At 37.1% G+C, this 13,580-nt stretch overlaps 2 protein-coding genes across 2 annotated transcripts in view; one reads left to right on the top strand and one right to left on the bottom strand.

Annotated features, from left to right (window-relative positions):
* LOC141432223 (integrin alpha-PS3-like) overlaps positions 1 to 7,640 on the bottom strand; it is a 29,290-nt gene extending 21,650 nt beyond the window's left edge. The window contains exons 1-4 of the mRNA XM_074093742.1: positions 7,415 to 7,640; positions 3,266 to 3,396; positions 2,691 to 2,776; positions 1,359 to 1,473 (exon numbers count right to left, since the gene is read on the bottom strand). Of these exons, the coding sequence (XP_073949843.1) occupies positions 1,359 to 1,473; positions 2,691 to 2,776; positions 3,266 to 3,396; positions 7,415 to 7,557 (475 nt within the window). The 5' untranslated portion in view covers positions 7,558 to 7,640. The remainder of the gene's footprint in view (positions 1 to 1,358; positions 1,474 to 2,690; positions 2,777 to 3,265; positions 3,397 to 7,414) is intronic.
* A 4,782-nt stretch (positions 7,641 to 12,422) lies between these two features.
* Eaat2 (Excitatory amino acid transporter 2) overlaps positions 12,423 to 13,580 on the top strand; it is a 29,493-nt gene continuing 28,335 nt past the window's right edge. Inside the window, exon 1 of the mRNA XM_074093756.1 lies at positions 12,423 to 12,508. The gene's annotated coding sequence lies outside the window, so the exon portion shown is untranslated. The remainder of the gene's footprint in view (positions 12,509 to 13,580) is intronic.

The following is a 13,580-nucleotide window of genomic DNA, read 5'->3' as shown; positions in this document are numbered from 1 at the left end:
TAGGGTCCTAAGTGAACCATGACAAATAGCTTTATTTATTTATCTTCTTTTAGCTTCGATTATTCCTGTTTGTTTAATGGTGTAATAGTAAATAGATATTTTTTATTTAAAAATCTGTTTTTGTTCTTTTGTATTTACTTGTAACGTAGTAATTTAATAATTTAATTTGTAAAAATACTTTGGAAATACTAGTATACATTTCGGACTTTACGATAAATGCCAACTGTTTAAAGCCGGGTGCGCATCATGATGTGATTAAAGTTCTATCCTTGTCACTCTTTGCTATTATAAGCAGGATAGCAACATTTCAAACTGTCAATTTGCTTAAGAGTGTAGACCTGCTTTATAACTACCTTTGTGACGAGACACTGCAGGGGTCGAACGAGGGTCATTACTTAAATTTTGTTTACTTAATTCAGTTTATCACGAAGCCTATTTCTCCAAATGGTTTTCGATTTATTATATGGTGTCAAAAATTGGGACATCCCAATTTTGACAGTCTCAAAAATGATACCAGATTAAAGTTTCGTAAAAAATGCGTGGACAGATTTCGCTGGCCAGAGTCTACGCATTTGTGCATAGAATATCATTGCATAACCAGTAGTGCATGCCTGAATTTACGCTTAAATTTTAGAGCCTGTGACGTGGAAAGCCGCAATTGTTGCTTTTGATGGGAATTGTTGCTGTTTGTTTCCAGCAGGCGCTTTGTCTGGGAAATTGTTTCGCTTTCATACAGGCCACGTGACGTTATCCTTACGGTTTTAATTGAATTTTTCAGCAAAAACTAGGTTTTATCTGTTTTCTAAACTAGATAAACCTCTGAAAAGTGAATAACTAAATGATTTTATTTCTGGTATTGTCGCAGAGACTATGCAGCGACTCCTAACGCCATCTAGCGAGAAATTATGGCAAGCTATACGGTGTGGAAGGGGAGGGGAACCACAACATTATTTCCCCTAGAAAGTTGTCATGAAGGTTCTCTAAAGGCTGGCTGGCATCATTCTTTACACTTACTACTACTATATTATGATACCCATCAGTCTTAAAAACAACGGTGCCGGTATATATTTTCTAATCCCTCAGCCTATTTCTATGACACTTTTATACATTGGGAATTATTTTCCTTCCAAGGCTATGGATAATCTTCGGCATTTTAACGCAAAATAACACTTTAAAATACCACGCGCAAACAACGTTAAACTTTGACAGCAATATAGACAGATGACATTTGAATTTAGTGTTACCAGTGCAAGAAATTAGTTCTATTGGTATTCCGCAATATGGCGAGGTTTTTTATAATTCTGGATAGCCTTTACTGATCCTTAGAGTGTAGTGACTTAGAAGAGAGAGATACTTACTCATGTCTCCGAGAGGGTAAATCGGGAGGCCCCGCTTCTTAGTCTGGAGGTAGCATGCTCCGTTGGCTAGTAGATGTCGGTCTCTATACGGTTTGGCCCAACGGGGGGCACAAATCTGAGAACAAGCAGTCTTGGTGTATAAAACAATGCGAAAATATTAGAAAAAACTTTATTGATAGTTTTGTAGTATAAATAAATAAATAAATAATAGTAGATTGTACAACAAGAGCATAAAACGAGCATTTTACCCAAGACGTTCATATAGCCACCCGAGCCGGTACGGTGAGGGTGGATAGACACGTCGAGGGGAAGTTTTACACTGCTTTTCAATTCGATGGCGAGGAAATGGTGGAAACAATTTGGTCACTTACTATGTACCTTTTATTGTTAACGCATTACTATTATAATTATAAATTTTTAGTTTTGATTGATTTGATTCATTTTTAGTTTTATATAAATTAAAAATTATTTTAAAAAATATGTAGAAACTTATTTTCTTGTGGCTGTTTACACCTGATTGCCTTGGTCTTAAACGAAGATTTTACTTTATGCACTAGAGCATAAAAAGTCATTTTATGTCGCCTAGATCCAGCGTAAACAAACTAACTAAAGTACAATTCAATAGAATCTGTCAATTTTCTACATATTTAAGACACCCTATCGTGGGCACACTTGATTATATATGTCCCTGTTGTTGCAATTATCATCTAAAAGGAATCAAAAAAGAATAATAGTCACATCACAAAGCCTTAGGCAGCCCGGTGTTTATATTAGTAGGCTGGAAGTGTCTACAGGATTGTCCGATTCTATTGAATTGGAGTTTACGTAAAACTTTACAAGCGTGAGAGTTTAAAAAATATTTATATAATAAATATATAATATAATATATAATAACAGTGTCGTAACATGCAGGCTACCTTAGTTGCAACCCCCTAAATAAAACCCTCGACCTTAATGTGCTTGTCATGAAACCCGTGGTTGGTAAATGAGTCAGTGCTTAAGCCTTGCCATTAAGACACAATGAACTATTATGGCCAGCTTATTGGACGGCCGCAGAGAGAAGTACAGAAGAGAAGGCATTGACAGGCTTGGTCTCACATTGATAAATTTAATATTGCCATTTTATAGAAATATATTTTTGTCTGTTTACATTTTTAATATTTTAAAGTTTTGGATGAAATTAATTAAGTGTATCAGTTTTATTTTACTTATTTAAATAAATTTTAATTTTTTATCGTTATTTGTATTGAACACTTGGTGTCGCGATAAGACAATAAAGGTCAAGATAAGGTTTGGATATTTGAATTTTTATTTAAGTAAAGAAATAGTTACCAATAACTTCTTTTCAGGAAATTCTGCTATCGTCGCTCCAAACCACATGTCGTTGCGAAAGAAGTCTCGTGAACTGCTGAATCGACCTAAAATTAATTAAAAATGTTTATTTGCAAAGGTCAAATAAGGAATATAAGGAAAACAATTTTTTTTCTTAAATAATCGAAGGTGTCGTGACACAAAACTGAAAAATAAAACGAGTGACTACGTCTATAAGAACCATCGCTAGAAAACCTGTTTTCAAATGAAAAAAAACCGCATTCAAATCGGTCCACCCGTTAAAGAGCTACGGTGCCACAGACAGACACAGAATTTTAGCGTCAGGGGTTAGAAATATAACCTTAAGCCTAGATTAGACCTTGAAGAAAAATCGTTCAAATTGCATTACATTGCGGCGCTCGATTGATCACTACAAACTCGTTGCCTTTACGGCCTCGCAATGTAAGTAATGCCATTTCCACAATATTTCTCGCAGCTGTCTGAACCGGGCTTTAGGTTCTGATAGTACCATTGGGCTATGGAACCCTATGAACATAATTGCAGAGCAAAATAGTTATAGATAAAAAGCAGATTACCATCATTCTCAAGTTTCAACGGCTGACAGGTGACATTCCTCGCATGCAAATTATCGAGCGCGCAGTTGAAGACAACTCCAGACGCCATTGAACCTGATGGATTACTTGCTTTTGGAGCACCCACTATTAGACTGAAAAAAAAGAAGAAAATACCTAAATGGGGTCAGAAGGTTCTCGAATGGCGTCCGCGGACCGGGAGATGAGTTGTCGGTAGGCCTCCAACAAGATGGAGCGACGACCTGGTTAAGATCGCGGGATCGCGTTGGATGCGGAAAGCACAAGACTGGTCTGAGTGAGAGCCTTGGGGGAGGCCTATGACCAGCAGTGGACTTCTTTCGGCTGACATGATGATGATGAGACAGATAAATACTCGTAATAAGACATATGACTGTAATGCGGTTTAGAGTTAAACAGGAAACAGACCGCAATATAGATAAATAACCGCATAAGTATAATACTTTAACCTAGTAGCTTTTGCCCGAGTTAGTCAGCACGGTGATAATATTGTTGTGAACCCCCGTTGAATAATATAATAGTAGATTGTTTCAACAAGGGACTAAAACAAGCCACAATGACACGACATGTTTATAGGCTATAGTTCGAGTGTCATTATGGTTGTTTAATCTCGCGTTAAACACTACTTTTCACTTTGAATGCCAGAAAAAAAAACGACGGTCTGTTCAAAATTACAATACATATTACTTTTTAAAAACGTATGCTCAATACGACTAATGGACATTTGTTCAAAATTCAAATAGCAAAAAAAAATTGATCCTCGTTTTTTTCTGTAAAGTGCCGCTTTAAATGCTTCTTTTTGTTCAAAATTAATAACTATTTTAAAACTAATTGGACTATTCTACTATATATATCCTACTTTATATTATAAATGTGAAAGTTTGTGAGTGAGTGAGTGAATGTTTGTTACTTCTTCAAACTGAAAGGGCTGGACAGATATAGATGAAATTTGGCGAAAAGTCAGTTTATAACCTGGATTAAAACATAGGATACTTTTTATCCCGGTATTCCTACGGGATACGGATAAAATCTCGAAATAACAACCGCTGGGCTTAGAGTCATGAAATTTAGTATGTAGGTAGCTGGACTTCTAGAATAACACATAGGCTACTTTTTATCCCGATATTCCCACGGGATAGGGATAAAATCTCGAAATAATAACCGCTGGGCTTAGAGTCATGAAATTTGATATGTAGGTAGCTGGACGTCTGGAATAGCACATAAGCAACTTTTTGACCCGATATTCTCACGGGATACCTAGGGATAAAATCTTGAAATAACAACCGCTGGGCTTAGAACCATGAAATTTAGTATGTAGGTAGCTGTACTTCTAGAATAACACATAGTAACACATAACCGAATTCCACGCAGCGAAGCCGCGAGCAAAAGCTAGTTATTATATAATTATATTTTTTTAGTTTTATTCATTTATTTTTATTGATTTCATTGATTTTTACATTTATATAAATTAAAAATTATTAAAAAAATGTAGAAACTTCTTTGTTTGTGGTTGTTTACACCTGATTGCCTTGGTCTTAGATGAAGATTTTACTTTATGCACTAGAGCATAAAAAGTCATTTTATGTCGCCTAAATCCGGCATGAACACTTTAATAGTACATTGTGTCTTAAGGGCGGTAAATAAGGAATTACGAACGAGAGTCTATTAGAAGCCCGAAGTCGAAGACTGAGGGCTTTAATGAGTCGATGTTCGTAATTATAGTACCGCCCGTGCGACATACAATGTTTTTCATCACATTTGCAAGTAAAATTTTATATTTGTAAAAGAAAAAATATAATTCTTCCACATATTGGCGATACCTTAGGCTGTGCTCTTGGCAACGTCGCCCTCAACCTCCCTCGGCATGCGCCGCAACGTGCGTGTGCATGTGGTCCATGTAGTCCTGCAGCAGGAGCGCGCGCACGGGCACGCGGCACGGCGCAGCGCCATCAGTACGGGCACTGACTCATTTACCGACCTTGGGCTTCATGGCAAGAAAATGTGTAGGTACGCGCAATGACTCATTTACCGACCACGGGTTTCATGACAAGCACATTAAGGTCGAGGGTTTTATTTGGGGGGTTGCAACTAAGGTAGCATGCATGTTACGACACTGTTTACGAGCAAGTGTGATGAAAAAAACTTTACGAGCATGAGAAGTGAAAAATATATTTGTGAAGGCGGAGGTTAATGACATGACATCCTCGTAAAAAAAATTAGCCTGCATAGCGTATAAAAATAATGTAGTGTTAGGTTGGTCAACCTGACGGTCTTATGAAATTTGACAGATTGCGTACAAAAAAATTGTTGCTACCAATCCTACCAAAAATAGTAAGTTAGCCGTATATAATTAAAAATGGTAGATTGTACAACAGGAACATAAAACGAGCCATTTTACCCGAGGCGTTCATATAGCCACCCGAGCCGGTACGGCGAGGGTAGATAGACACGTCGAGGGGAAAATGGGTTTAATGCTCGAGTTTTACACTCTGCTTTTCACTTCGATGGCGAGGAAATGAAATAGCAACAGTGGAAACAATGATTCACTTTCTATGTACCTTTTATTTTTTTATGCATTATTATAATGATTCCATTTTTTTATTTTACTGATTTATTATGATTGATTTGAATGATTTTCAGTTTTATATAAATTAAAAATTATCTAAAAAATATACAGAAACTTTTTTGTTTGTGGCTGTTGACACCTGATTACCTTGGTCTTAAGTTGGTCTTAGACGAAGATATTATTTTATGCACTAGAGCATAAAAAGTCATTTTATGTCGCCTAGATACAGCATAAACACGAACTTTACGAGCATGAGAAGTGAAAAATACTTAAGGTTGGCCAACCTGGCGCCCATCTGAAATTTGACAGATCGCGGGTAAAAATATATATTAACTCTGCCTAAAAAAAGTAAGAAATTAAAAAAAAAATTGGCGAGAGTGTGAATGTTAAACTTACGAAAATAGAATCATCGAGTGCTAGTGACATTTATTTCCTATTAATAGTTTAGCATGAGTTTTTTTTTCGTCTACTATTCTTGTAATAGTTGAAGGAAAAGCAGGTTATGTACCTCGCATTAGGTAATTTACTTATATTGCCCTCGTGCTTTTTTTCCAAATCGGCACTCGGTGCAATAAATAACTTTCTGCTTGCTGCAACAATGTACTATTGTCGCGTGCCCGCGGGAACTATACTATTTAAAAAATCTTAATTCCTCTCCTTTCCAGCACTATTTCACAAACTGCTTTTTGTTTTTTTCGATTTCTTTCTTTAATTTAATTTTTCTTTTTAGCCCGCGTTAGGGTGTGTACTTGGCAAGTGAGTGCATAATAATAATAGTTGTAAAATTAATTATGTATGTCTACGTACCTAATACATTTATTTTTATGTTTTAGTCACACAATAAATTAATTTTATAGTTTACAAAATATATATTTATTTATGTAGTTTTATGTAGTTAATGGTGTGTAGTATGTCTTTATAACGGCCCGAGGGTTGCCGACGGTGCTGGCTGAAAATCAGCGCTGGGGTGTTTTTAACGCTTCAGCATTATCCTGAGCCAGTGTCCGATTCACAACCGCAATGACACATACCTTTGTGTTGTTTTTTTTGTACCTAATAATTTTGTTGTCTTGTGTTGTGAATAAATGTATATTCTTTCTTTCTTTTCTTTCTTTCTTTCTTTCTTTATTTACCAGGATAAAAAATATAATTATTCTTTTCAGAATATCTAACTGTGCTACCAAATATAATAAACTTTATCACGATCGGTTCAGTACTTTGAGCATGAAAGCGTACCAACAATTATAATCTACTAGCTGTTTCCCGCGTCTCCGTCCGCGTAGAATTCGTTTATCGCTATCCTGCTAGAACTATGCAATTTTCCGGGATAAAAACTATCCTATGTCCTTTCTCGGGACTCAAACTATCTGTATAGGAACTGAATTTCATCTAAATCGGTTCAGTGGTTAAGACGTGAAGAGGTAACAAACAAATCGACTTACAAACTTTCACATTCGTAATATTAGTGGGATGGCGTGCAATGAGTGGCACAAACTACCTTGGAATGGATCCAATACAATCCAATGGTTATAATAATAATAGTATTTAAAATACACAAATAAACTTACCCAGAATTACCAAAAATAACAGTATATCCAAAATAATCCGCTTGCTTATCGGGTCGAAAAGTTATTTTACTGCCCTCGTGAAATAAATCACTACTTTCGGCCCCTCCGCACAAAATAACACACAAAAACACACACACAATCATTTTCAAAGTTAAGAACCAAACGAAATGTCTTATAAATGTTATTATTTTATTTGTACCGCCTTTTAAAAGGTACTAGCTTTGAGTACGTCAACGTACAAACTGATAATTAAGCAGCTACCATACATTTGTGATAAAATAAAAACCAGCAATTTTTACTTGCTAGCAATGTCGCCACTGTCTACGTAAACTTAGCAAGTTAGTTGAGATGTTGTTAGTTCCTAATTTTGCCACCTTTTTAGTGTTGGTAAACTTTTGTTTATGCTTAGTATTTGGTTTTTATTTGTGGCAAAGTTTATGTAAACAAAGTGATTTGCTGATGCGTTTCTTTGTAATTAAATATTTTACTGATAAGGGGGAATTTAAAAGTGAATAAATAGAAAGCTGGCCAAGTAGGTGTTGTAAATCAAATAAATGGTTTACTTATATTTTTTTTATATCTGTTTGTAAATTACATTCAAATTGGCCAAGTGTGAGTCGGACTCGCGCATTGAGGGTTCCGCATAAATTTAAAAGCCTTTTTAAAAGTACCTCTTTGTATGAAAACAAAGTAATTTTTTGCGGAATCCTTTTATTGCTATCCACAGAAACACAGGATATTTTAAACTTAGACAAGTTTAAAATATCCTCAACATTGACATTTCAAGGTTCAATATCTCAAAAACTTCTGAAGCAACGGCTGAAACATAGCTAAAACCACCGCAAGGAAACTTGCTTTCACAAAAAACTGTATTAAAAACGGTTCATTCGTTTGAGAGCTACGATGCCACAGACAGACAGAGAGATATTGGCGACAAACTTTTAACACCCTTTTTGCGACAGGGGTTAAAATTATAAACTTATGACAACCAACGTCAGAAAAGTACAATTAAATTAAAATACATTATTAGCTCTATCATTATCTAATTTCCTGTCTAAGAGATAAATATGACTCATGCTCATGCGCATACAAAGATCAACGTGCAGTCAATGACCCTTTGTTAGAAACAATTATTTTTTAAGTATATAATGCAAACCCATTAAAATTTTGACAGAATTAAAATTGACTTTTGTGTTACCTATCTACTTAAAGAAACTTGCACTTTAGTATTTTCTAAGGGTTCCGTACATCAAAAAACAAATTTAGAATTTGGTTTGAAACAAATTCCCATTCGTATTCATAATATGAAAATTTATTGCGTATGAACATTAAAGAAAGAAAGAAAGAAAGAAAATAATTTATTTATAACAGCAATGACACATAATAAGTAAAAATAACAATAGGAAATGTTGCCGCTAAAAACCAGCTTTCAAATAAAAAAAACCGCATTCAAATCGGTCCACCCGTTTAACACAGACACACAGACACACAGACACACAGACACACAGACACACATAGCGGTCAAACTTATAACACCCCTCTTTTTCGTCGGGGGTTAATAAAAAGGTCCCGGCTCAGCATATCGCTGGTTGAAAACCAGCACTGGTCTTCCGCCGGGCCACAGGAGAGTGCGTTAGCAAGGAAAAGGATAAAACAAAAAAACAATACATGAACGTCCAAAAGAAACACTCGCTCGCCCAGCAACACGTTTGACAACAAGTGCCCTGGTACCACGAAAATCAGTGCGCGTGGTGATAAACGACGTCCGACATAATAAATATACATAGTTTGCGATAATTTAGCGACAGTTGCAATTCCAACCATCGGCAAATAGACCGCGTGGATGATAGATAGGTAATGCAAGTACATCATCCCAGCCTATTTACGCCACTGCTGGGCACAGGCCTCTCAGTAGTTCCCACCCGGGCCCAGTGCGGATTGGGAACTTCACGCATACCATTGAAAACTTCACAGGAGTATCTTAGGCCTCTAGGTTGGCAACGCATCTGCAATTCCCCTGGTTTGCAGATGTTTATGGGCGGTGGTGATCTCTTACCATCAGGAGACCCACTTGCTCGTTTGCCATCCAGTCGTATAAAAAAAAAAAAAAAAGTGTGCAGGTTTCCTCACGATGTTTTCCTTCACCGTAAAGCTTTACCTTTAGCTAACGAGGGTTTCTTCACAGGTGACATATCGGTAGATGGCGTTAGTATCGAGAGGTGCGTTGGTTGTCCTTCTGCTTTCGAAAATGAAATGAAATTAAAATAAAAATGAATGTTTTTATTGGTAACAGGTGTTGCAGGTCGTTATAAATGATTTTCCAGCTGTCGGATCATTAACTAAAATGAAAAAAATAAATTTTTATTGGTAACAGGTGTTGCAGGTCGTTATAAATGATTTTCCAGCTGTCGGATCATTAACTAAAATTAAAAAATTAAAAATCGCTTAAATAACTAACGGTTGAATGGCCAAATAACTATTTAACCATTTTAACTGATCACAAATATGACGCAAATGTCAAAATTGACAAACGGACTTAACGATAGGTACCAGTGCCAAAAGCCTGGCACAGAATGTTTTCCAGCAACACATACTTTTTGTTTTTTACGAGTCCGACTCACACTTGACCGATTATCTATCTATCTAATACCTTTAAACGAACAATCCATACTAATATTATAAATGCGTAAGTGTGTGTGTTTGTATGTTTGTGTTATTTTTTTTTATTCGACTGGATGGCAAACGAGCAAGTGGGTCTCCTGATGGTAAGAGATCACCAACGCCCATAGACACCTGCAACACCATGGGGATTGCAGATGCGTTGCCAACCTAGAGGCCTAAGATGGGATACCTCAAGTGCCAGTAATTTCACCGGCTGTCTTGCTCTCCTCGCCGAAACACAACAGTGCAAGCACTGCTGCTTCACGGCAGGATTAGCGAGCAAGATGGTGGTAGCAATCCGGGCGGACCTTGCACAAGGTCCTACCACCTGTAACCTGCACCTGCTGTGTATGCTTGTCTGTCTTTCACGTCGAAACGGAGCGACGGATCGACGTGATTTTTGGCATAGAGATAGTTTATGTGCCAGGGAGTGACATAAGCTACTTTTTATCCCGGAAAAATGCACAGTTCCCGAGGGAACAGCGCGCGACAAACGAATTCCACGCGGGCGAAGCCGCGGGCGTAAGCTAGTTCTTGTATTATATATAATCAGAATCTCGGAAACCGGCTCCAACGATTTTCGGGGTTTCGGGGATGACAAATCGATCTAGCTTGGTCTTATCCCTGGGACAACTCTAAGTGTCGAGTTTTAGCCCGAGCAAAGCTCGGTCACCCAGGTACTTTATATTAAGCTCAGTGTGATATATAAACACTTAAAAATGGAAGGAAATGAATCGTCAATTCGCAATATCACAATCATGGATCGTGGGGGGGGATCCCTCTCATTGCTCCGGGGCGATCCTGCAAACAAATACCTATTAATATTATACTAGTCATTATCCGCGGCTTTACTCGCGAAAAGGTGAGTTAACTCCCGGGAGTATCCTCATGTTCCCATGAGAATCTATCTAATACCTTTAAACGAGCAATTATATATATATATCATCATCGTCATCAGCCCGAAGACGTCCACTGCTGGACAAAGGCCTCCCCCTTAGAACGCCACAATGAACGACAACTCGCCACTTGCATCCACCGGTTTCCCGCTACTCTCACGATGTCGTCAGTCCACCTGGTGGGAGGCCTGCCAACGCTTCGTCTTCCGGTTCGTAGTCGCCACTCGAGGACTTTTCTCCCCCAACGGTTATCTGTTCTTCGAGCGATGTGGCCTGCCCATTGCCACTTCAATTTGCATATTTTTCCAGCTATGTCCGTGACTTTAGTTCTTCGACTAATTTCTGTATTCCGGATTCTATCGCGCAAAGAAACTCCAAGCATAGCTCTCTCCATAGTTCGTTGCGTATATATATATATGGCATCTCGGAAACGGCTCCAACGATTTCAATGAAATTTGGTATGTAGGGGTTTTGGGGATGATAAATCGACCTAGCTTGGTCTTATTTGTGGTAAAACGCTTATTATCGATTTTTAGCCTTAGCAAAGCTCGGTCGCCCAGGTACTACCCAATCATACAATACAATACAAAGACTCTTTATTGTACACCAGAAATAGTAAGCAACACAGAAAACAGCAGGGCAACTACGAAACTCGAAGTTCGTATAGTACCGTCCCTCTCGCTCTCGTATTAAATAGTATAAGTGTCAGAGGGACCGCACGACACGAACTTCGAGTTTCGAGTTTCGTAGTAGCCTTGCTAGTGTTATTGAAGACGTGAGTCCGGCTCAGGGTATACAATTCAATGATATTAACGTATTTGTATGCTTAATTGTATTGTATTATGTGTCATCATAATATGCCTAACTGATTTCTGAATAAGGTACATTTGCGTTAATTTCTACATATTAGAATTATAGTATGTTTGTGAATTCACATTTGTGACCACAAACCGCAATAATAACAAAAGTATTACGAGACATCAAATAAATATTTATTTCAATTTGTTTTTTTATTTTCTTTATCTTTCGAAATAATAGGTACCTACAGTCGACTTAAGTGCTTTACCATTTTTAAGGTTTCACGCCCGAAAGGTGACAAACAACCCTATAACTGTCGTCCGCCTGTCTGTCTACTGACCGGATTTATGATAGTTCCTACGTCATTTTAAAAAACAATAAGGCCGACTGTCAAATTGACACATCAAGTGAAAATAGCATTATTTTAAAACTGCCTTGAACTATACGGTGCGAAAAGATTTAAAAAAAAATCGGTCAAGTGCCAGTCGGGCTCGCGTACGGAACAAGTACAAATTTTTGCGAGGGTTCAGTCTAAATATGCAGGACATTAATTCTTTAAAAAAGTCTGTTTTTGAATGAATAAAAACTTTGAAGAATGACCACTTAGCCCTTGACACGCGCGGTCATGCATTCACAGTTGTTCATTTCGCCATCGCGCCATCTTTATTTGGTGGTGTGTGATAACTGAAACTAAAAAGTGGACGGGTAGCGGCAGTGTCTTTTAAGTCATTTTGAAAATGTAAGTATGACAAATTCTTTGACATGTGATAGGGTGAACTGAACTATGAATTTCAAGGTTTTTTATATTCCTTACATATCAGAAGGCTAAGTGCATAGTTTATGGTCAGCGAGAAATTAAAAAGTTAAAAAGATTGCAGGCGCGCTAGCTCGACAATAATTTATTATTGTCGAGTCTCAAACTTAAAAAAAAGTTAAAACGGCCATGAAAATGTTGGCACAAATCGTATACAGCCAACTCAAATGGCTGCTATCAGTTGTTTTGTTGGAACTCCAGACATTTTTATTGGATCTGAATCAGCTTTTGTTATTTTCGGTGGAAAAATACTACTGCTGTTTTTATTTAATGAAAAAAAGGCGGGAAAGCATTAGATATTGTATTGGAATAAAATTAAATGTCATAATATATTGAGAAAAGGTTTATTCTAATTTAGTTTTTTTCCTTCACCATTTTTGAGAAAAGCTTTATATTAGTCTCGGCTGGAATAGCAATTACCTACTGGCTTCGTATTAGTTAACGGACTCGCAAGCTCTTCCGTTTAATTCTTCATACTTAGCCAGCAATTGCCTACTTCCAGGCCACGACAATAATCTACTATTGACGTATTGATTTGAAATACGATATTTTTTAAGTAGTGACGCGATCTTATAATATATTACAGGATGTAGACTATGATTTAGCTTAACGAACTGCCGGTATTTCATTTCACATTTATCATTCTCATTAAAGTTAATCATGGTTTACATTCCGTACCTAACAAAATCTATTGTGAACCCAATAAATCAAAAAATAAGGGGCTTTTTCACCATCCATTGATTAGTGTTAACTGACAGTTAAATGTGATGCCGTCTTCGTCTATTCGAACAATACAAATAGAGACGGCATCGCACCTAACCGCCAGTTAACACTAATCAATGGATGGTGAAACAGCCCCTAAATATAAAAAATAAATTATCAAATAAATAAATACCGCCAAATTTCGAGTAGAACTCGCTTACTCAGAAACTTGTATAGGTATACAGGGTGTTTGAAAAATCCTGTACTATACTGTAACCCATATTAGGGCTACTAA

The sequence above is a fragment of the Choristoneura fumiferana genome, chromosome 10, assembly GCF_025370935.1.
Source record: "Choristoneura fumiferana chromosome 10, NRCan_CFum_1, whole genome shotgun sequence".
Classification (NCBI taxonomy): domain Eukaryota; kingdom Metazoa; phylum Arthropoda; class Insecta; order Lepidoptera; family Tortricidae; genus Choristoneura; species Choristoneura fumiferana.
This window is presented reverse-complemented; position numbering and strand designations above follow the sequence as displayed.